The sequence below is a fragment of the Delphinapterus leucas genome, chromosome 2, assembly GCF_059928025.1.
Source record: "Delphinapterus leucas isolate spDelLeu-1000000601 "Yukka" chromosome 2, BTC_Dleu_Yukka2, whole genome shotgun sequence".
NCBI classification, from domain to species: domain Eukaryota; kingdom Metazoa; phylum Chordata; class Mammalia; order Artiodactyla; family Monodontidae; genus Delphinapterus; species Delphinapterus leucas.
The window spans coordinates 90,532,708-90,558,056 of record NC_143130.1 but is presented as its reverse complement, the minus strand read 5'-3'; the positions used below and the strand labels follow the sequence as shown (position 1 = coordinate 90,558,056).

General features: G+C 36.4%; 1 protein-coding gene and 1 long non-coding RNA gene across 4 annotated transcripts in view; both read right to left on the bottom strand.

Moving 5' to 3' along the window:
- MYEF2 (myelin expression factor 2) overlaps positions 1-11,065 on the bottom strand; it is a 74,958-nt gene extending 63,893 nt beyond the window's left edge. The window contains exons 1-5 of one of the 3 annotated variants that reach the window (XM_022587165.2): positions 10,804-11,065; positions 5,480-5,688; positions 4,191-4,243; positions 2,963-2,970; positions 2,766-2,859 (exon numbers count right to left, since the gene is read on the bottom strand). In XM_022587165.2, coding sequence (XP_022442873.1) covers positions 2,766-2,859; positions 2,963-2,970; positions 4,191-4,243; positions 5,480-5,688; positions 10,804-10,964 — 525 coding nt within the window. In that variant the 5' untranslated portion in view covers positions 10,965-11,065. Of the gene's footprint in view, positions 1-2,765; positions 4,150-4,190; positions 4,244-5,479; positions 5,689-10,803 lie in introns of those variants that run through there. The other 2 variants (XM_022587162.3, XR_016392105.1) reach the window with 2 other exon arrangements.
- Positions 11,066-11,313: 248 nt separating this feature from the next.
- LOC149750203 (uncharacterized) overlaps positions 11,314-25,349 on the bottom strand; it is a 149,913-nt gene continuing 135,877 nt past the window's right edge. The window contains exon 10 of the long non-coding RNA XR_016392107.1: positions 11,314-16,785. This is a non-coding gene — a long non-coding RNA (uncharacterized LOC149750203). The remainder of the gene's footprint in view (positions 16,786-25,349) is intronic.

Sequence of the window (25,349 nt, the reverse complement as noted above, 5' to 3'; positions counted from 1 at the left end):
AAAACATATATAAAATACAAATTATGTAAAACCACCTACTATGTAGCATGATTTTCATTCCTCTTTTCTCCTTAGATGTCAGCCTGCCCCAGTCACTGCCTGCTACTGCTATGAGAGGGCCTCTAATAAGTTTACAACTGCTACTAAACCTCACTTAATTAAATTTAAAAATGCAATTCTAATATCTGTTAATGAACATCGGAAATATAGTTTTCCCTAGACTCGAACTAGTATTTCTCAGCACTGACCCCAGCCACCCACGTGAAAATCAGATAATTCCAAGAAAGGGACCTTTAGAGATATTAATCCGAAAAAGTTAACTGAATAAAGAACACCATCATTTAGCCAGGCCAAACTCAACCATTTTTCTCTTTGGGAAGTAAAAACTGGGAGTATCCTAAATCAACTTGGATCACATAACTCTATTTTAGGGTCTCTGAAATATTACTGAGGATCTACAATGTGTTAAAACTTAAAAGAACACAAACGATATGGGCTTGGCCTTTAGCAGCCAATAAACTTTTTTTCCAGTTAAAAAAAGACACAGAATCTATAATACTTGTCTTTTTTTTTTTTTTTTTGGCCACACTGTGAGCCTCGAGGGATCTTAGTTCCCCGACCAGGAACTGAACCCCAGCCCTCGGCAGTGACACCACAGAGTCCTAACCACTGGACTGCCACGAAATTCCATATAACACTGGTCATTTGAAGAGGAATAGGAAACATCATAAAAAAGCAAGTCATAATTCTCAAAATAATAATTTCCCAAATGGTGGCTATTCTACAAATGTCACCGTTATGGGAAATTATTAGGGTATCAGCACATTTCTGGAAAACTGGTCCTGGCTTACGCATAAAAATTACCAAATAAATGGCTGGCACAGATTACAACAGTCTAAACTTTCTCTACCAATTTTCTACATCTCAGTCAAAATATTTAAAAAGAAAAAAAAAAAGAAAGGAAAGAATAAGCCCCTAGACTCAAATAGAATTAGAGAAATTCAGAAGCTGACTCCAATAAAGGGATATGGGATACCTGTATTTGTTGGCAGCATGGCCTTTAATTTTAAGCTATTATCACCTCATATCCAGGAACAAGAGACCAAGGACCAGTAACACTCCCACCCTGGGCAGGAATAACAACAATCAAAATTATTATTACAGGGACTTCCCTGGTGGCACAGTGGTTAAGAATCCATCTGCTAATGCAGGGGACACAGGTTTGAGCCCTGGTCCAGGAAGATCCCACATGCCGCAGAGCAACTAAGCCGGTGCGCCACAACTACTGAGCCTGTGCACTAGAGCCCACGAGCCACAACTACTGAGCCCAAGTGCCACAACAACTGAAGCCTGTGCACCTAGAGCCTGTGCTCCACAACAAGAGAAGCCTCTGCAATAAGAAGCCCGTGCACTGCAATGAAGAGAACCCCCCGCTAGCCGCAACTAGAGAAAGCCCACGCAAAGCAACAAAAACCCAATGCAGCCAAAATAAATTAATTTTTTTAAGTTAAAAAAAATTATTATTACAGCTAACATTATGTAGTTACAATATTTTCAGCACTGTGCTAAGTGCTTTATATAATTATAACAAATATGTAACATTTATTGTTTTACATATATTAACTCTTTGAGTCCTCATAACACTATCAGATAGATTCTAGTATCATACCCATTTTAGTGATAAGAAAACAGAGAAGTTAAGTAATTTGCCCTGGGTCAGAGTCTCTGATGCCAGAGCCTGAGTTTTTTTAAACCTCATAAATGTATCTCCATTTAATCCTCATAAAAACCCTAACTAGGTAAGTATTATCTGTATACTATTATAATTACTAAGGTTTAGAGAATAACTCAACTAAGTACACAGCTAGAAAGTGATAGAGCTGGGACTCAAACCAATACCATACTAAATTAAATTGTGACTGACAGTACTGCTCTACAATGATTTGCATCCATGTTGGTGGAAACTCTTCAGGGACCCAAAGTTACATCCTCTATCATTTTTTACTATAGACTTTAGCAAGGATATATACATATGTGGTCTGTGATCAACTATTCAGTAAGATCAACAATATGAACTAAAGAAAGACATGAAAATGACTTCTATTCAAGCTAATCATTTCCAAGGTAAATTACACCTAACTGTAAACAGTTTTTCATGTATCTTCCAATCATTCTTTTGTCAACATATTTATACACTGTTTCATACAACGGGAACATCTCCACTTTAGGGGTTTCCAAGTTCCAGTTATAAATTTCACTAACCGATTTATAACTTTTCTTAAATTTTAATCTGGCATAGTTTCAGGTTAATTTTATTAAAAGTGAATATCAATTTTATTCAAATCCATAAGGTATTTGCATTAATAAGCAAACTTTAATTATCAACTAGAATATCTACAATATTTCTTAAATCTAATAACACAGTCTAAAAACTGAAAATGTTTATACCAAGTATAAACTTGGTATAAAAAAGTCAGCACCTTAAGTTTGTCATCTTTAAATTTCTGTGTCCTGTAATTTTTTAAAATCATACACCCCTGCTTATAATAACTTGGAACAAATCATATACATAGGATACTGCTTAAGGGCAAATAGGAAAATCATGTACAAGCAAAACTATCATCAATTATATAATGCTTTAGTAAGCATCTACCCTTTAAAAAAAATGCTGTAATCAGATAAATAACCTTACTAGATGAAAATCCAAACAAGACATGTCCTTATAATTCAAATGTTTAAATTATTCCAAATATAAGAAATCTTACCTCTTTGATATTCAAGGGTCTTCCGCTAAGATCATATTTGTTCATAGTTTCTAGTGCTTTCTTGACAAATTCTTCATCTTTGAATTCAACCACACTTAAGGGGGAAAAAATTTATAGGAAATGTTTATGTAGTAAGATTTTTTTCCAATCGTAAGTTTAAATTTGACTTAAGATACTTAAAAAAAGAAAATTCTTACCCACAACCCTATATCCAGGTAGATTTGTCAATATATGCAAAAGAAAAAAAGTTCTGGATCAGTAGACGAAGTTAATGGCAGATTCTAACATTTAAATCATTAAAAATCAATAATACAATCATTCTTTGTCTTTTAGACCTCCAGAATGTAACAGGCACGTGACCACAAATTTTCTGTAAATTTTCAGATCTATCTATTTAAGATTGTAGAATCTAGCATCTAACAAGTTTGGAGCACATTTTTACTTTTAGATGATTCTTCTTTAAAACTAAAGTAATGTCATCCCACAAATTCAATCAAAAGTAACTCAAGGAAGTAACTGAAGGCTCTCAAATACCTATCTTTACATTGTTATGAATATTTTTGAAAGATATATGGTACACAAATAATTTTTAATGTAAATTTTTCAATTTTATTAAAATCAAAATAGGAAATATTAATCTAATGTTAAAGTTCTCAAAACTGGCTGCACACAATTTAATAGCATCCAGTTGTAAGTATATTTAAAAAAAAACTATGCTAAAGAAACAAATTAGTAGAATCATTTTTTATATAATTCCTTGTCAATATTACTGTTCAAAGTGCCATTTGAATGTGATGACAAAGTTTTTATTTCTCATGCACCCAACTGGTTTTTGCTAGTATAATTAAACATTGTTAAAAAGCTTTCCATTATATTCTTCAATATATTGCTTTCTTGTTAAAATTCAAAATCTACTATCAACCAATTCCTTCTATGTCAATTTAATCATCAATGTTATTCATACCAATTGGTCAGAGCACTGCCTTTTATGTAGTCCTGCAGGCTACCAAATTAGGCTCTTCAGTGCAAGTTTCAAATGTACATTCTGAATTAACACCTTTAAGCTATAGGCCTCTCATAGAACTCTTAGGAAATATTATCAATTCAGTGATTTTTAAAATATCCTTAAAGACATCAAAACACAACAAAAAATATCCTATATTAAAATCTATTGGCTAAGAAGCATTACCTTAGAGCATTAGAAAAGTGAACGCCCTTTATGAGCATTTACAAAACCCATCCCTTCAAGGCAGCTAGTTTGGTTTGTATAAGTGTCAGACTTGCTAGTACAAAGCCTCAAATCTTTCATAATAAAGTAAAACAAAATGAAACTTAAGTTTCCAAAAACTGGTACAAGTATTATACAAAAAGTAAACTGCTGAGGAACTTTTAAACCTCAAGCAGATGATTGCCCACAGCACTTACCCTTGATTTTCCTTCCGCATCCTTAAAGAGCTCCACGTATGTAACCTCACCAACTACATAAGACATACAAAAGGAAGATACCAAGAAACAATACATTTAAACACCAATATCTTGCTTTACTGCACACCTGTGCACAACTCTACAGAAAAGCACCTATTATTCACCAACAATCAAAACCAGACCAACATACCTCCTGTCAATGGCTATGTAAATTTAACTAATTTTCAGAAATGTACATCATCCACATTCTCTAAAAAAGCTAACAACCATATTAACCTAATTCATGCTACAGATCATATTTTGGCCAGCATGATATAGTTGGTGAACAAATGCACATATACATACAAATGGTCCCTTAGCCTATCATATTAAAAACATCAACATTAGCACTTTTCAAATAACTTTGGTCGCCTACACACAACAGCTGTTTTAAGGTGACTTTCTACCTGAATGTCTTCAATCTTGTTTGCCGTCAGTAAACTAAATTTACAAGTCATGCTTCACAGCAAGCCACACACTTTCTAAATAAAGTCAATGAATAAAACCAATCAAATAGTTGTCACCTTACAACAGATACACCAATGCAAATTTTTTTTTATTTATTAGAAGAGATCAGCCTCAAAACCAAGTAAGTAGTTTGCAGGACTGTTGAAACTCAATTTTTCAAGAGATAACAGAACTAACTTTTACAAGATCAAGTATTAAAAATATTTTTCCCCAAAATCAACCATGTATATAAAATGAAGGTTTTCAGGTTATTCTGAAAACAAAACTGCAACAGCAGTAACACAATTTTAATATAGAACTGCAGAGACAGCATCATGGCATTCATGACAATGCAAACAAAATGAATTCCACAGCCAGATTCCAGACTCCACCAAGATAATAACAAAACAGCTTTTGGAAAAAAAAATAATCAGACCTTATTATTCATACGTTAACACGCTAAATATATTGCTTACCTAATGCAATAGGCCTTTAAAAATCTATAAAAACTTCAACTAGACAAAGCAATCACTTTAACAAAATTCTTGGTGGCATGCATATGCTGGTTCGCTACTACCCCACTAAAATGGCAAAAAAAAAAAAACAAAAAAAAAAACTTCATTTATCCGTACTACCTTGTAATGAAATTGTGTCAAGTGAAAGAAGAGGAAAAGATTAATTTATGTGTCAAAAAAATCAATTTTTTGAGTCTGTGTGGCTAAGAGGAATAAAAAAAAGTTTGCTTAGCTCCCTCTCATTCTATATGAAAATTATCCAACAATGGGTTTCTCAAAAATAGTTACCTTTTTCTCTCATTAGATCTTTAATGGCTTGCCATTTCATGTCATATGGGATGTTGCTAATAAAAACTCTGTTACGATTTGGACCCTTCTTTTCTCCAGTGCCTGAGTTCTTATCTTTTGAATAAGGATGAAATCTGTTGGCTTTCTTATTTCCTGTAGATTTTTCTTTTAATTCAGATTTCTCTTCTTTGACCGATTCATCATTCTCCCTGTGAATTAAAAATAAAACAAAAAACAGAACAACAAAAAGAAAACCTCAGCGGGGCTTCCATAATGTAAGTCTACGTTAAATAAATATTTCATATTTATCACTTCACTTCACAAAATTCTCCCAAGTTAGACCTCAGCAAAGCAGCTGGAGACTCAGCCTACTGGCTTTGAAATTACTCAGTGTCTTTTCAAAGCAATGATTTGGGCATATTACCAAAGTTCTCATTTAACAACCCTCCTTTTATTCTGTATTAAATAGCTGCAGCATTCAAACAAACCTAGTTTTTCCCATCATACTACTTGATAACGTTGTTAGAACCTGACAAGAGGGTAAAATGGGTGATTTTATTCCTAGAGTATATTAAAACTTCCACCTTTAATGGAGAATTAACTTCCTGGGCCTCATTCAGAACTCTACAAAAATTAATTTACAAAATGAGACCCAGAAAAAGTTTCTCTCTTAAAGGTTAATGGTTTCCTCCCAGAACTTTCCTCTTCCACTGCTTTAAGAACATAATTAAAACATAATTTTATCTATATACTCCCATACGACTCTCATAATTTTTGTCTCTTCCCAAATTGGTCAACATAGAAAAATGATAAGGTATCCTATTTTCATGCCCAATATTTTCTGTGTTTTAACCTATAAACTAGGATAGCGTACTTCATAGAATCATGCCATTTTTATTAGTATCACCTAAAATGGTGGGATGGGATGGAGAAGGGAAGCAGTACTTAAATGCAACATGAACCAGAATTTTATAAATCTACTTTTTTTTTTTTTTTTTTTTTTAGCGGTACGCGGGTCTCTCTCACTGTTGCGGCCTCTCGCGTTGCGGAGCACAGGCTCCGGACGCGCAGGCCCAGCAGCCATGGCTCACGGGCCCAGCCGCTCCGCGGCATGTGGGATCTTCCCGGACCGGGGCACGAACCCGTGTCCCCTGCATCGGCAGGAGGACTCTCAACCACTGCGCCACCAGGCAAGCCCTACAAATCTACTTTTTAATGAGGTCCTAACTGGAAAAATATTTAATTTATAAGATTGCAATCACATTACAACAGTATGATGCTATCCACCAAGCACCTGTAACGTGTTAAGTATACACTTAAAGCAAACCCTAAAGATAAAAATCTGGAGATATATTTTAAAAATGCAATTTACTTCTCAAAAGTAATTTTTTTTTTTACAGAAGGAACAATATATTTCTTTTAAGTCACTAATTACCCTAGTGAATTTAAAACTATTTAATTAAAACTTCGATTTTAAAGCAATTTTTCACAAACATATACTAAGAAAAATCTCTGGGAATGACATCCAGGAATGTAAATCTTTTAAAGCTTTCTGGATTATTCTGACAACCAATCAGGTTTCATAATCCAGGCTCTATATTATCTTCTAAGCCAAGCGACTATGGGAATCTATACATTGCAGTGCTCCACACACACCTCTTACTGTAGTCATTTGTTCCACAATATAGTGAAGTTTTCAGACACTGTTTTTCTGAGCAGGTAACAACGCAGCCATAAATATAGTATGTAAAACTCTATGAGAACAAAAACTATCTGCATTGGTGTCAGCAGCATCTAGCGTGGTAACATGTGTTTGATAAATATTAATTTTTGAATGAATAGTCAATTAAAAACCCATAGATGATGCTACTGTCTGCCAGAAAAACTGCTAAAATCAAGGAAGACACATTAGGGCCAAACATGCTTTGCTACCTCTTTAGACCTTGACAGGGACACCTTCACTATCAAACATCTTCCCTCATCAGAAACAGCATGCCTGGAAGCGGTCTTCTCAACTGTCCAACTCTAGCAAGTACCTACCTGTCTGAACAGAGTGGCACTCCTATAAATGGCAGCAAGCAGTCAAAAAGCCACAGAGCACTTTTCTCTGGTTTCTGAGTACAGTGAATACAAGAACAAACCCTTCTTTTTAATCCCCCAAAGAACCTATTTACATAACAGGCTGAATTCAATGAAGGTTTTTTAAAATAAACTAAGTCTCTGTTCAGGTGAGCAGACATCTATATAGTCCCTATCCAAGTACACCTTCCCCTGCCTATTTTATTCCTAGATGAAACCAACTGTGAAAACTGAAAAAAGTTCTGAATCACTCGCTATGTTCTTTTATTCTTACATGGATGTTGTAAGCTTACAACAATCTAACAATTCCATTAAGCGGTAAAGTTATTATATAGGATATGTTCTTTATTACTCAAGGGATGACCAGAGGGAGAGACTTCTTCAAGCTTTCCCCAATTAGTGGCATCTTAAAGATACTGTTAAACTGCTCATCTACAATGCATAAATTAAGATTACTATGGAAGGTAGATCAGTTTAGCTGCTAGAGGTGTAGTCTGATTATTAAGAAAGTGAACTGTAATTACTCAATTTCTGAACTCATTTCTAAGTCATAAATACACTATGGGAAAGACAGTAAAGATATATGTGAAAACTCGTAGGAAAATGATACTACATAATATCAAAATATTGGCACTATATCCAGAATTCCATGTAATAATTCCAGAACTATTCATCTAAGCAATCTCCCCTGTAATGTACTTGAAATAAAGACTGTGATGATTCTAAGTCACAAAAACATTATCTACTCTTAAGACTAAATTATGTCTACCCGAATTAACATCAATTTCTGAAAAATCAGTATCCAACATCAAATGAGGACACACAGTTTCAATATGTGACTTAAAAAGCGTAATGCTATGAGATCCAAAATCAAGCCCGGTTCCATTCTTTACTCCTAATATAATAAAAAATACTACTCTACTTCAAACACTACACCTTGCACCAATACTTAATATTTTATACAACCACTGTAATGTAACTCTGAATCTCCATATGCTCCAAGGTGTTACTTAGTCACACATGAATAATAAAGAGTTATAACAATACTGCTATTTTTCTTTCCATTCACTTAAGGAGAGCTAGTATACCATTTTGGCATAAAGAAAAAGACGAGACCTAGGGAAACATCTTTAATTTCTTGTCAAAAGATGTGAACATGCCTAATAAATCCTCTGTACATGAGTTTCATGATCATATAAGTTCACTTCTGCATTTCTTAAATGTTTATTGCACCTTTTTAAATATAAGGACTTGGGAAATACAAACAGGAGTAAGACATAGCTGTCTCTGACATAGCTGCCTCCATCCTTAATTACTATGAATTAACCTCTGTAAAAATCATTTCAGTCTTGATGACAAACAGCATTCTGTCCACTTCTAAGCAACATATATTTTAAGGCAATATTTGGTAATTTTTAATCACCTCTACGAATTCTTATCATTAAAAATATATGGTGAATCAACTCAAGGTTTATGTGTTGGGTTGTAAACTACTGCAGTTGGTGCCCAGGGTCAAAACAAAAAAAGGCTGTTAGACTGATGCAGGTAAATGTCCCTAGTTATTCAGTGTGAGTGACCCATGATAGACCATTATATGTTCTTAAGGAATAAGCAGTACAAGAAACCTCTGATAGTAAATTGGCTTCTTTACTCAACTGGGAAAAGAGGGAGAGAGATGAATTATAAGCAATATGAAAAGAATCTGCATTTGTATTTACTGGTAACATTGCTTCACCTTATGTTTTCCTCTTCCTCAATCAGAAGTGAAAGGGATTCTTTTCCCACCTCTGTCCTCTTCTGTCTAGCTAAACCCCAGTGAGACTTTAAAAGGGATTAGAGCCTTTTAGATCTAATGGAGGTTTAGATACCAGCTTTATCTGTACCAAGACTATTAACTAATCATACCCAAGTATAGCACGGCTTCTCTCCATAATTCAAGGCTGTACTTTTTGTTCAGGAGGTGGCAGGCCCATATTTAGGTAAAAACAAAATGCTTTTATCATTCTACTAGTTTTCATTTGTATTTATGATGCCAAATCCCTGAAAGCCCACATTTTGGCAGGCAGGGTAGAAAGTGCTTCATTCACTTTCTGGGTCTTCAGTTACTAAGTGCACCAGGTTCCACCTCTATTTTGCCTAGAAGATACTGCCTATCCTATTCAAATCCAGTTGAGAGCAAGAGTACATAACAGAGCTGGGAGACCTACCTTATCTATCTGCAGTCAACCCTTAAACAGACTGGTCCAGGTCTGTTCTTACACAGGTTCTTATACAAAAGAAAAGTCAGAATATTTACCTTTCCTATTTCTGTGTGAACCTTATGTTCACTTTCACTTTCTACTAAATTTAGTGTTTTCACTAAATTATTAACATACTTTCAACTTCAGGTTTAAAGAGCTGGGCATGTGCAAATCAAATGCCTGACTTCATATTCCCCCTATATAACAAGAACAAAGGGGAGCACAGCATTATTATGGATTCGAATCGACTACATTCTTTATCGGTACTGATGACAGCTGCAATCTTAAAAGTAGTGGGTTTTTTCAACTAGGAAAGATCTTATTTTTACCATTTTACCAAAATTAATATCCTACCATCCCGCACTGAGTTTTTTTTTTTTAAATAGCCTGCGTGGCTGACAAACAGGGGGAGGGAGTTGAGGGGGGGCGGAGCAAGGCACCACGCACAGTTCCCTTTTTAAAGTACCTCTTACCAATTCAAGGGTAACAATGGATTCAGTCTCACAGCATATTACTAAACTTCCTCTTGCTATATATCAGTTAAGAAATGAATACATACTTTAGAAAACAACAGTGAACTTATAAAGCTCAGAATGAGGACGGGGAGATGGGGGGATATTCCTTTTACAAACGTCTTCGGTTGTTAAGAGAAAATGTCCGATGATGTCATCCCTAGTTACTCCCTAGTGATGAACACTAACTACTGGCCTTTAAAAGGGGGACCATTTTTCTGCAAACTGTGGCGGCCGCCGAGCTCTGCTGAAAGGTTTTCCAGCCGAAGTCAGGTTAGAAGGGGTGACTCACGGTCTTGGGCCAGAAGCAGGGGAGGGGCGCCAGACCCCAGGCCCACACCCGGGATCCCCCGCTTCGGGGCGGACGGGGAGGGCCGGCTGCACCTGCACCTCCCGCCGCCCACGGCCCAAGGCTCAGCCCTGCGTGGGGCCCCCCCGGTCGACTTCCCGCCGCCCCCCACCTCATCCCAGTCCCCGGAGGAAAAGACAATACATTTTAACGCCATTGGAGCTGCTGCTGTGCTGCGGCGGCTGCTTCTCCTGCTCGGGCGGGTGAGGTTCTCGCCGGGGCTCGCCCGGCGGCTCCGCGGGCTGCCGATGCGGGCTGTCGTCGCCAGCTGCCCTAAGCACCTCGGGCTTGTCGGCGTCGGCCATTCCGCCGCCACGGCCTCCCCCTGCGCCGCCTGCGTTGAGGGGCTCCGAGCGCCACAATGGCGGCGGCCGGGAAAGCGGTAACGGATCCCGATTTGAAAAGGCCCCGAGCGCTCAGTTGCCCAGATCTCGCGAGAACCGGTCGGGGCTTGGAGACTGGGAGATGGTGTGAGCTGATGGGGGGGAGGGGAGGGGAGGGGAGGGGAGGGGAGGGGAGGGGGGGGAGGGGAGGGGGGGGAGGGGAGGGGGGGGAGGGGAGGGGGGGGAGGGGAGGGAGGGGAGGGAGGGGAGGGGAGGGGAGGGGAGGGGAGGGGAGGGGAGGGGAGGGGAGGGATGGGATGGGATGGGGTGGCGGGTCATGACCGACGCGGCCGCAATCGGCCCTGCTTCAGCCCGGGGAGGGCTTGATTTGTCCAGAAGCCCCTGGTGGGGCCGTGTTCTCACCACCAGCCCCATCTGTCGTTTGGCACCCAATGGGGTCTTCGCTTAAAAAAGTCGGCTCTGGGTGTTTGAAATCCCTAGAGTTCTCAAACCCAGACTATTCTAACCATTCCGTGTAGGGGCAGTTTAAATTAGAGTAGCACACACAGCTTTGCATCTTTAAAAACGTCTTCAAATCTTCGGACTTCCCTTAGAAATCCTTTGAATCATGCAAATAAATCACTTGCCACTTCAATGCCTATGCACCCTGTGGACATTCAATAAATAGTTATTGATGACAGGTTGCAATTCACCAAATGAATGGCTTTGAATTTCTTTGAGTTCTGGTTGTTCTTGAGAATGACGCCATGAGCTTACAAAAAGACTAAAGTTTTTAATTCTCCAAGTAGCAATCAATGAGGAGAAACTATACTTTTCATAAGAAATCTTCTACTAGATTGGCCAATAATGGACATTTTGGTTTTGGGTTGTGTTTATTATATACTGATGGAAATTATATTTGAAGCAGTTATAGGTTCTCAAATTTAATTACCGTATGGAATTTTAAAATATAGTCATAGAGTTTTTCCTCTAAGTATGAAAAAGAAACCCATTAAACTTAATTCCTAACTTGGGAGTACTATCATAATATTTCATGTTGAAATAAACGTTTTCAGCTGAAAAGTTCAAAGACTTTACCAAATCTTCCTTTTCATAAAGAGACAAACATGTATGATTTACATGCTTTGCAGAATATCATGCACACATTAGCAGTAAAGCTGTATTAGAAACTAACACTCAGGTAATACATAATTTCTTCACTTTCCCCCATTCTTTGACATTTCAATGTGTAGGTTTTTTCCCTGGACTAAAAAATGCCATAAAACAGCCAACACTATGCCAGAAGAGTTGAGCTACTTCATCAAACACACACACGTAAGAATCAGGACAATTTTAATCATGATGAGTACAATTGGTAAAATACTGCTGTTTAGGGTGCTACTGACATTGTTTCATACATACAACACAGGCTATTATAGTTGCTGAATGAATTGTTTCTCCTCAGTCAATCCCCTAAGATTTAGCATTCCGAGTACAGAAAGGGCATTGGATTTTGACACAAAAAACCTGGGTTAGAACCCCAGCTCTGACACTTTTTGCCTGTAACTCCTTGGGCAAATCACTTAACTTCTCAATCTTTCCATAATAAATAAGGATTATAATACCTATTTAGCAAGATTAAGATGAGGATTAAAAGAAAACACTTTATGTAGGGCAGAGTGCTATATGAATATAAAGTAGTATTACAATTCCCTTTCTCCAGGCTGAGCAGGGTTTTAGTCAAAGAGAAGTCAGGTGATATTCATAGAACTGAATTGTAGGTACTTTGAAAACATTTATCACTCGTTATTCTTTGGCTATTGTTGAATTAAGATAAAAACTTAACCCTGCAGTCTCTAATATAGTATATTCTTGCAAAATCCTTCAGTAGGTTCAATTTAATATTTTTAGGAGGTCTTTATGCTTAAAATAGAGTTGTAGGCACATGAGGAATACAAAAATGAGTGCAGCCTATTCTGTTGGGAGAGAACATTTATAAAAAGCACTGTTTGAGTGCTGTAATAGAGATAAATGTGAAGTGTAATTAAAAATTTATTTAGAAAAAGAGGAAACTGGCTTGCATGCTGTAGTGTGGTAATTAAAATATTTCATTAAAATATTTATCTTGATTACTGAGCTTTCTGGCACCCCTTAAATGGTGTGCCTAAGACAAACACCTCCCTCACTGTACTTTAGCCCTAGTCCTGATAAATGCATAAACAGCAGAGGTTAATTTCTATAGGCGGGCCGTGAGAACTTCATAGAAGAGCTGAATCTCAAAAGATGAAGAGAATTGGGGCAGCTTCTGAAGAGAAAATGATTAATACCTACTATTCCGTCTGAGTGCTCTGTAGATTGATCTCACCTCCCTCGCTTGCTATTAATATTGTACTTACCTTAAACCTGAAAAAAATAAAAAATTTACTAACATCCTATTGCTACATTCCATTTCTATATTTTCCTTCCTTCCTTATTTACTTTTTTTTAGTCCATATACACATACTGAAAAATCCTCGAGCTAATGCTTTAGCTTTTATCTTCTCAGAATTCCTACTGCAAAATCTTTCCTTTGCAATTGCACAAAATGTATTACCGATACAACCTCACATAGTTTTATCTCACAAATTGAAATGTGTGTGTTTACAGTTGTTTGTAATAGAGTAGCAGAAGGAAGACGGAAAGGAGAGAGAGGGAGAACCATTATACATATCTGGAAACTTAACCCTAAAATTCCAAAATATTTTCAAATAATACTTTGATATGTGTGTCATTTAGGAATTGTGTTCACCTGCTGGTAACAGAGCCTAGAAATAACAGTGTCTTAAACAAGATAGAACTTATTACCCTTTTAAGTAAAAACAGTGCAGAGGGAGGCATTCCAGAGCAGATACAGTAGCTCCACAATGACCATGAACTCAGGTTTCTTCCAACTTAACCTTTCACCATCCTAGTGTGTGGCTAACATTTTTAAGGTCACCCTATGGCCCAAGATGGCTACAGGAGATCTAGGCATCTTGTCACATTGGAGACCAGAAGCAGTTCAGAAAGGAAGAATTCTATCCAGAAATCTCACCCAACACTTCGACTCACGGGTTAGAACTTGGTGACACGACACACCCAGCTGTAAGGGAGGTGGGCAAATAATTTTTCAGCTGGGCTCACTGCCTAGGGTTCTGCTACCAAAGAAGAGAACAGAGTAGCAACTAACATCCTTTTAATTTGCCTTAAAGAACTGAAGGCAAAGACCAATAATATGAAGTCAAAGAAAAAGTATGCTATGATTTTTAAGTCAGTTTACTTGGCTTTACAAAATGAAATGGCTGGATTTGAAGCCACTGTTTCCAAACTTTAGAGAATTGGAACTTAGAAAGGAATTTATAACTTTAAAAAATACAACAGGTTATACTGAAATCCATATATAGTTTACTTTTTCACCATAGAATTCTATGGTGAAAAAGTGGATGTTGGTTATTGTCACTGGAAAGAACAGTTTTATCCTGACAATTAACTACTTATTGTCTCTCTCTTCCTTTCCCTTTCTCTCTCTCTCTCCTTCTCCCTCCTTCTATTACTCTGCTTAACTTAGGAGTCTATTTTTTAGCATTTACCATTCGAAAATTACATACTGAAGAAAGTTCTCTACTAGCCAAGAGAAGTTTAGAATTAAGCAATTATCTGAATAATCCAGGCAGAAATTCCACTTTCACCTCAATTATTCAAATAATTCAGATAATACCAAGAGTTTTGCTTGAATTCCTTAGATAATTTTTCCACTTTACAATGCTAGGGTCATTGCCCATTAACAGATTTACTACTGATTTTTGTAAGCAATATTGGGACAGTTCTTTTCTTTGGAGACTGAAGACTGCTGTAATTCCTGGTAACTTACTTGAGTCTCAATTTTTATTCACGTTCTAATTTCTTAACTTAAATCACCCTGCCTTTTCATCAGTCTCACCCCAGTAACTCCATTAAAAGGAAGATCAGAAGAGCAAATTTCCAACAGCTCTGCCCTACCTCCCTTCCTATAGGCATAGTTACTCCCTCCTCTTGAGTAATTCCATGAATTAGGCTTCATCTGCCCAAAGCCATGGATATCGTATGGTAATATTTTTAACTATTCCAAATTTGGTATCCTAACTCAAAGAGTATTAATGAAAATGGTTACTTTATAGCAAATATTGTTTTTAACTTAAATAATTGCCCCTTTTAGCAATATCATTCTCAATTTTCAATGACAACATTTAGAAGGGAAAATACATTTCTTGGAGTGTTGAATAATAAAGTTCAATCCACACACTGTCCTGCATATTTGAATATAATCCTATAAATGGTGATGGCAGACTTCATAACTAACATAATCCAATTCCTCTTTTTATTTGATAATAGAAATTTATTTTAGATGACTGTGAATACTGCCAAAAGTCCACATTTCCTAGCCTCACTTGCCACTGTGCATGGCCACGTGACTATGTTCTGGCCATTAAGGTATGAGCAGAAATGTTGTGAGGACTGAGGAGGAGGTTCCTTAGAAGGAACTGACTTAACTGGAAGAATGGCCTCTTTGTCCTCTCTTGCTTCCTTCTGCTGCTGGCTTGGAATGGAGAAATGATGTCTGCACCAATAGCAACCGTGATGGACCATGAAGTGACCTTATGACTGAAAGCTAAGTACTGAGGATGGCAGAACAGGAAAATAGAATTAGGGTCTCCGATGACACCTTGAAGCCACAGTAGCAACTCTCACATTCCTACCTCAAACTTGTTTTCAATAGGAGGAAAATTTCTATTCTGATTAATTTGCTATTATTTGGAGTCTTTCTATTATGCACAGTTGAACTTAATCCTGATGGTCATAATTTTTTATTGTAATAACCAATTTGCTTGAATAGTTGCCTCTACAGTGTGGTCACACAAATACTGCTTTCAATTTATTTTCTCTGAGGACATCATTTACATTTGTTTTTATTTGTTCCTTTCCTGTATGCTGTAGAACACTACAAGTTTCCTGCCTGGTATCCATTCTCCCTTTTTTTTCTTACTGACAGAATCACAATTTTGTCTAGTAGCAATATGCCCAGCTAAAATACTGGGAGTGGCCATAGGACACAACTCTATCTAAGAAGTTGTAAGGATAAATACACTTGGATTCTAGAAGGATCTTTCCTAATAAGTTCTTTGCATTCCTTGTTTCCTGTGAGGCTAGAGGGTGAAGTATCCCTCTGAATCCATGAGGTAACAGGTTTGAGGACAAGAGCCACAAGCTAAGGATGACAAATTAGAAAAATAGGAGTCTGAAACACTGATGACCTCACAGAGCCATTGTGTAAGCCCTAGACTGCCTATATCCAAACTTCTTGTTTGAGGAGAGAAAGAACCTCCATTGCCTTTAGGCATTGCATTTGATTTCTGTTACCTCAGTTTCATGAAACTGAACAGAATCCAAAAATTCTACCCTTTTGCAACCCTTTAAAACAAGGGTTACACCATTCCTGATGGCTGCGTATGAGCCTACTTTGTTGGAAACAATATTTTTTCAGTAGTATACAAATGTGATATATTTTTTTCATGGTGTATTGTAGAATGGTAGGCTGAAGTGATTTCATGTCATTATATTTCAATTCACAAACTGTTTAAACATGCTAAAAATATATACGTATATACACACAACTATAAACATACAGATGTATATAAACAAAGTTGACTGGGTATATTTTCCTGATTTTCATTTCTTGCTTTATTCGGTAGTCAGTCAGGAAAAGAATTAAAGCTTTCGATCCAGCCGTAGATATTTCATGTAGGAGCTAATGCACAAAGACAGAGGTTTACACAATAATTAGTAGGATTGATGGAGCAAAGGTCTAGGAGCTATTGCTAGGGTTTGAAAAATTAGGAAGGGAAGGAATCATGGGAACCATCACCAATTATCTTTGTTTCACGTGGCAGCAGATAAGTTTCAGAACTTCCTTATGCCCAGAAGCTGCTGGCATAAATCTCATCTGCCATTTGCTGATGCGTACAAGGTTGCTTCTGCTGAGATTGGTGGTTTCTCCTCTCCCTCCCCTTAAATTTTATACCAGTGCCTCTCATTAGTAGAATTTAGGTTGGAATACTGCTGGCAACAGAGTCTGAGAAATGTCATACAAGGGAGAGATTAGAAGCGTGAGGATGATGCTGAGTATCAGTAAGTAATATTTGGTACAGTGTCTAAGCCATTTGGTATATATTCTGAGGGAGGTATCCCAAAACAAAGGAGAGAATAACTATATTTATTTGTTCATCCGTCCATTCATTTATTGTGTCTGTTAGACGCAGGAATCCCTGCATCTCTAAATAAGGTTAAATATGTAAAAACATTTGCAATTTATATTATTCTTTTGAGTCCATTAACAAATCTCAATTGTGAATTTCCCAAAGTATCCTTCAGATTATGCATGGTATTTCTGTCAGACAGTCCCAAAGTCATTAAGGAAATATAGGCTTGCATAAGTGTCCATTTACTTCAACCTTGATTTCTGCATCTGGACTCCTAGTATTTCTGGAAACTAGTGCCAAAAACATTTCTGAAAAATCATATCTTACTCTTCCCAACTGTTTATTGCTTTGAGCATCATCTAAAGTCTTAGGGGCAGCCATATAAGAATTACTGTGTATACAGAATACTATGTAAAAAATATTGAAATTAATCAGCCCTCAAAATATCAGGTTTATAATCTGTCCTTAAAATCTTCATAGTTTTAAGTACTGTTTTATACAATAGCCACTAGCTTCAACTTATTTTATACCAACTTTTATGTAGTATTGAGATAAGGTCCCTTTGTAGACTCTTTCCAATCTCACTAAATACTCACTCATCTTAGCTTTACTTATGAGAGGTGTGAGCTCAGTTTAGCTGGTTTAGTTTTAGAAATCTGATATCAAGTATACAAGTGTTTCTTCTTTAACAATGCATGCATTTCTGAAAACGAAAACAAAAACTCATGTCCTACAAAACCATTCCCTAAAAATATCTGGCAACTTAAGAAAATGAATAGACAAACTCAGACTGGGATAAAATCTTTGCAAAACATGTATCTGATAAAGGCCATATTTCCAAACTATACAAAGAACTCTTAAAACTCAACGATAAGAAAACAAGCCACCCAATTAAAAAGTGGGAAACCATCTGAACAGACACCTCATCAGAGAAGATATACAGATGAAAAATCAGCATGAGATATTCAACATCTTTTGCCATGAGAGAATCGAAAATGAAAATGGCAGTTAGATACCATTGCATACCTATTAAAATGGCTGAAATCCGAAACACTGACAACACCAAATGCTGATGAGGAATGTGAAGCAACAGGAACTCTAATTTATTGCTGGCGGTAATACAAAATGGTATAGCTACTTTGAAAGTCAGCATGGTAGCTTCTTACAAAGACAAATATACCCTTACTTATTTACCAAAATGAGTTGAAAACTTATGTTCATACAAAAACCTGCATGTGATGTTTATAACATCTTTATTTTTAATTCCCCCAAATTCAAAGCAACTAAGATGTCCTTCAATAGGTGAAGGGCTAAACGAACTATGGTATATCCATGCAATGGAATGTTATTAAGTGATAAAAAGAAATGAGCTATCAAGCCATGAAACATCATGGAGGAAACTTAAATGCTTATTGTTAAATGAAAAAAAGCCAGTCTGAAAAAGGTAAGAGTCTGTATGACTCCATACATACATTCTGGAAAAGACAAATAATAGAGACAATGGCTTCCAGGGGTTAACATGGTGGGTTAGGGGGAAGGGGAGGAATGAGTAAGTGGAGCACAAGGAATACTTAGAGAAGTGAAACTATACTATAATGCTGGATACATGACATGCATTTGGCAAAACATATAGAACTGTAAAACACAAAGAGTTAACCCTAATGTAAACTGTGGACCTTAGTTAGTAATAATATATCAATATTGGTTCATCAATTGTAACAAATGTACCACACTAATGCAAGATGTTAATAACAGATGAAACTGTTGGGTAAGGGGGAAAGAGATACATGGGAACTTTCTGTACTTTCTTTTTTTTTTTTTACTTATGATATGTCAGGTGATTTTTTTTAACTTATTTTTTTATTGGAGTATAGTTGCTTTACAATGCTGTGTTCGTTTCTGCTGTACAGCAATGTAATCAGTTATATATATACATATATACACTATTTTTTAGATTTCCTTCCCATTTAGGCAACCACAGAGCACTGAGTAGAGTTCTCTGTGCTATACAGTAAGTTCTCATTAGTTATCTATTTTATATATAGTATATATATGTCAATCCCAATCTCCCAATTCCGCCTCCCACCCCCCAGTAACCATAAGTTTGTTTTCTAATCTGTGACTCTATTTTTGCTTTGCAAATAAGTTCATCTGAACAATTTTTCTAGATCCCACATATAAGCAATATTATATGACATTTGTCTTTCTCTTTCTGACTTACTTCACTCTGCATGACAATCTCCAGGTCCATCCATCTTGCTGCAAATGGCATTATTTCATTCCTTTTTATGGCTGAATAATATTCCATTGTATATATGTACTACATCTTCTTTATCCATTCCTTTTTTGATGGACATTTAGGTTGCTTCCATGTCCTGGCTATTGTAAATAGTGCTGCAGGGAACATTGGTGTACATGCATCCTTTCGAATTATGGTTTTCTCTGGATCTCTGCCCAGGGGTGGGATTGCTGGGTCATATGGTAGCTCTATTTTTAGTTTTTTAAGGAACCTTCATATTGTTCTCCATAGTGGCTGTACCAATTTACATTCCCACCAATGGTGAAGGAAAGTTACCGGACTTTCTGTACTTTCTGCTTGATTTTTATATAATCCTAAAACTATCTAAAAAATAAAGTTCATTCAATTTAAAAAACAACTGGCAATATTTAGGGAAAAATTCATGTTGGGGAAAAACCAATGTAAAACCCATGAAACTTCACAAAAACACTACAAAAATATTTATAAACCTAATGAAAATACAAGTTAAAATATACATTACAATATATCTAGAACTCCACAAAATTTTTTTTAATTAAGAGAGAATGATGAAAAAGTGTAAGTAAAGGGTGAATTATGAAAACAAGGGCAAATGCACAAAGATCAGGAACAATTACTCAATATGCATTTTCAAGACAGAGCATATGGCCAAATTGAGCCAAGAGGAAGAAGGAGGAGTGAACGAGCAGTGTGTATAGGACTGCTTTCCTCCACAACTTGCTGCATTCAGCTTTGTTAGTGGACTTAGAGTTAAACTGCTTTTATTTGGTAGTCAAAACCCTAATGTATTGGGGAAAGTCGTGTATAAACCAACCAATTTTCACATTCTTTTGACATCCCCATTCTTCTGTCAATTACATATTAACTGATTCATATTACAGAAACATACACTGTAGCAGAATAAACTGATTCTATTTCTCTGTTTCTTTAACCCAGCAAAATAACTTACGCCAATTAAATATTATACTGTGGTTATGGCTCACACATTCATGGAGATTGTGCCCACGGTACCCTATCATACTCATTATACTCAACAGTAAATATAGAGAGGACTTGAAGTACAGTCTAATTGAAAGGCTTATGGGCAGTAAAATTAAAATCAATTAAATGAAACTTCATTTAAATAGTTCACTCTGAACTGACACATTTAGTGCATTTTTCTTTGCAGAAAAGTTTACCACCAAAACATAACATCTCATTTTCAATGGGACTCATCAAATAGACTTGCATTAGATCATTATCTACACTGAAGTGTCATATGCTCAATTCACTTATGAGTCCCCTTAGATAATTTCTTCACTGTTGGCAAAAATCCCACCGTTATTTCATAATCAAATTTGATCATCTTATTACAGTACTCCCTAATCCTATTTCAGCATATTCAGCATTGGCTACTCTCTAGAGATGGTAAAATAACCTAGAGGAAGAGGTCCAAGGAAAGAAAATAGAAAACTAATAGGGTGGTTTAAAAAATACAGAACTTTCTTCCAATCCAAGAATCAACATTGTGAAAATGACTCTACTACCCAAAGCAATCTACAGATTCAATGCAATCCCTATCAAACTACCACTGGCATTTTTTACAGAACTAGAACAAAAAATTTCACAATTTGTATGGAAACACAAAGACCCCAAATAGCCAAAGCAATCTTGAGAACGAAAAATGGAGCTGGAGGAATCAGGCTCCTTGACTTCAGACTATACTACAAAGCTACAGTAATCAAGACAGTATGGTGCTGGCACAAAAACAGAAATATAGATCAATGGAACAGGACAGAAAGCCCAGAGATAAACCCACGCACATATGGTCACCTTATCTTTGATAAAGGAGGCAAGAATATACGGTGGAGAAAAGACAGCCTCTTCAATAAGTAGTGCTGGGAAAACTGGACAGGTACACGTAAAAGTATGAAACTAGAACACTCCCTAACACCATACACAAAAATAAGCTCAAAATGGATTAAAGACCTAAATGTAAGGCCTGACACTATAAAACTCTTAGAGGAAGACATAGGCAGAACACTCTATGACATAAATCACAGCAAGATCCTTTTTGACCCACCTCCTAGAGAAATGGAAATAAAAACAAAAATAAACCAATGGGACCTAATGAAAGTTCAAAGCTTTTGCACAGCAAAGGAGACCATAAACAAGACGAAAAGACAACCCTCAGAATGGGACAAAATATTTGCAAATGAAGCAGCTGACAAAGGATTAATCTCCAAAATTTATAAGCAGCTCATGCAGCTCAATAACAAAAAAACAAACAACCCAATCCAAAAATGGGCAGAAGACCTAAATAGGCATTTCTCCAAAGAAGATATACAGACTGCCAACAAACACATGAAAGAATGCTCAACATCACTAATCATTAGAGAAATGCCAATCAAAACTACAATGAGATATCATCTCACACCGGTCAGAATGGCCATCATCAAAAAATCTAGAAACAATAAATGCTGGAGAGGGTGTGGAGAAAAGGGAACACTCTTGCACTGCTGGTGGGAATGTGAATTGGTACAGCCACTATGGAGAACAGTATGGAGGTTCCTTAAAAAACTACAAATAGAACTACCATATGACCCAGCAATCCCACTTGGGCATATACCCTGAGAAAACCATAATTCAAAAAGAGTCATGTACCAAAATGTTCATTGCAGCTCTATTTACAATAGCGCAGAGATGGAAACAACCTAAGTGTCCGTCATCGGATGAATGGATAAAGAAGATGTGGCACATATATACAATGGAATATTACTGAGTCATAAAAAGAAACGAAATTGAGCTATTTGTAATGAGGTGGATAGACCTAGATTCTGTCATACAGAGTGAAGTAAGTCAGAAAGAGAAAGACAAATACTGTATGCTAACACATATATATGGAATTTAAGAAAAAAAAATGTCATGAAGAACCTAGGGGTAAGACAGGAATAAAGACACAGACCTACTAGAGAATGGACTTGAGGATATGGGGAGGGGGAAGGGTAAGCTGTGACAAAGCGAGAGAGAGGCATGGACATATATACACTACCAAATGTAAGGTAGATAGCTAGTGGGAAGCAGCTGCATAGCACAGGGAGATCAGCTCGGTGCTTTGTGACCGCCTGGAGGGGTGGGATAGGGAGGGAGACACAAGAGGGAAGAGATATGGGAACATATGTATATGTATAACTGATTCACTTTGTTATACAGCAGAAACTAACACACCATTGTAAAGCAATTAAACTCTAATAAAGATGTAAAAAAAAAAAAAAAAAGTCATGTACCAAAATGCTTATTGCAGCTCTGTTTACAATAGCCAGGACATGGAAGCAACCTAAGTGTCCATCAACAGATGAATGGATAAAGATGTGGCACATATATACAATGGAATATTACTCAGCCATAAAAAGAAACAAAATTGAGTTATTTGTAGTGAGATGGATGGACCTGGCGTCTGTCATACAGAGCGAAGTAAGTCAGAAAGAGAAAAACAAATACCGTATGCTAACACATATATATGGAATCTAAGAAAAAAAAATGTCATGAAGAGCCTAGGGGTAGGACGGGAATAAAGACACAGACCTACTAGAGAATGGACTTGAGGATATGGGGAAGGGGAAGGGTAAGCTGTGACAAAGTGAGAGAGTGGCATGGACATATATACACTACGAAACGTAGGGTGGATAGCTAGTGGGAAGCAGCCGCATAGCACAGGGAGATCAGCTCGGTGCTTTCTGACCACCTAGAGGGGTGGGATAGGGAGGGTGGGAGGGAGGGAGGTGCAAGAGGGAAGAGATATGGGAACATATGTATATGTATAACTGATTCACTTTGTTGTAAAGCAGAAACTAACACACCACTGTAAAGCAATTATACTCCAATAAAGATGTTAAAAAAAAATACAGGACTTTGAGACAGTCAATACTTAGTTGTGAAACTGAGAATGAGACCATGGACCATTCATTTACAGCAGAAATTTTTAAAGCATTCCTTGGATTACTCTGGGATTACAAAAATGGACATCCAAGTGGCCATGAATGCTCTGAATTGTGAGTGAAATTATCTGCATGTGTATATTTTTAGGGAGAGGGCATATATTTCCTATTGAAATTTCAAAATCATTCTTAATCCTTCAAAACGATTAAAACCATTTATGTAGAAAATAAGGCATAAGTACCTAAAAATTCCAAAACAGGAATGTATTTTTAGAAAGCAAACAGGTGACTTTTGGACATAGCTAATTATCTAATACCACTTAAAGCTAAATAAGCATTGGATTAATTTTTTAATGTTTATAACAAAAGCAATTCAAATTTGTCTTTAATATATTTTTTAAGTTGTGCATTTGAAAGTTGTAGTATCCAATATTTGAGTAAATAACAATATTTTTCAAATAGAAAAGCAGAGCTACTCTCAAACATTTTAGCTCAGAAAGAATAAACAAACTTAAGCCAGACAAGATGTAGATTTCCATGAAAAGCTGGAGGTAACATGTTGGCCTAATAAGTTCAAGAGAGGATCCCACTATAGAAAACTTGAGAGCAAGAAGTCAGCTGGAATCAAGGTGAGTAGAATTCATAGCAAGCAAAATTTTCCTCTGAAAGGAATCCTGAGCTGACTTGTTGGAGGAAATTCTTGCTTTCGGTTCCTTTGTGACACCCTTATACTATAGTATATTCATTAGAATGGGGATGTCATGTTCTTTAAATTTCTATAGTTACCACATCTTCTAACAAGGTAGATAAGTAATACTTCTGCTCGCTGACATAAGAAAAAGTCCTAGTCATACAAGGGACACTATTTAGTGTATAGAAGGAGAAACAGGGAAACGATGTGTTTTGAAATAAAGTTGATCTGTAGTTATATAAAGTGAAATTTTCTTCTACTAGCTTAACATTTATTATTTAGTCACAATAAGTTAGATTTTTATCTTCATAGCTAACTAATCATTTCTTCTATACTTAATATCTTGTTAAAAACAAATTTATAAAACAACCATATATATTCCCCCAGTAGTCAACATTTTTTTTGCCAAAAAGTGGAGAAAAAATTTACTTATTTACTTATTTTTTATTTATTTACTCCATTTCTAATTCCATGAGGACATTTATATGAGGACACACATTAAAACAGATAATTAAAAGAAAATAATACACCAATACCTGAGCAAACAAAATTGCAGTATTCAAGGCAATAAAGAAAGAACACACATATAGAGGCCTGAAGATCTTATATAGTTACTAATTTTTAGCTGTTAATTTGACCCTGACATCCCTGGTAACTAAAAGAAAAGGCACATGTGATCAGCTACAGGATATATATTGTATATAAGAGGAGAACACACCACTTACCTTGGGATGATTTAAGTGAAGAGGAGGGGTATGAAAGTTCATTTCATGAAATTGGTATGGAAAAAAATGTTTCTTGAGGGATGTCATATTAGGAATAGTAAAGGATGTGTTGGGCAAGTCTTTAGTAACAATCCCGTAGCAGACATAGAGCAGGCTGTGTAAGTTAAGGATTGCTTTATATAAAATACTTGCATATAAGCTGAAAGTGTAAAGTCAATGCATAGTAAAGGCAATTAATTTGGAGGAGGTCTAAACAATGCCACCCATATATTTACCTTTCTAATAATTTGGATTCCTCTGAAAATAAATCATAGACAATCCAGAAGTACAGGTTAACCATGTGTGCTTTAGAAAAGTGTTCATATATATCATATCTTTCAACAATTTGTAATTAAAAGTTGGGCAGCAGACATTGGCAATGACCGGAAATACACCTGTATTTTAAATACACCTGGGTTTTTCTATTTTGCTATTCTTCATCACTTCTTTGGCAATGGAGAAT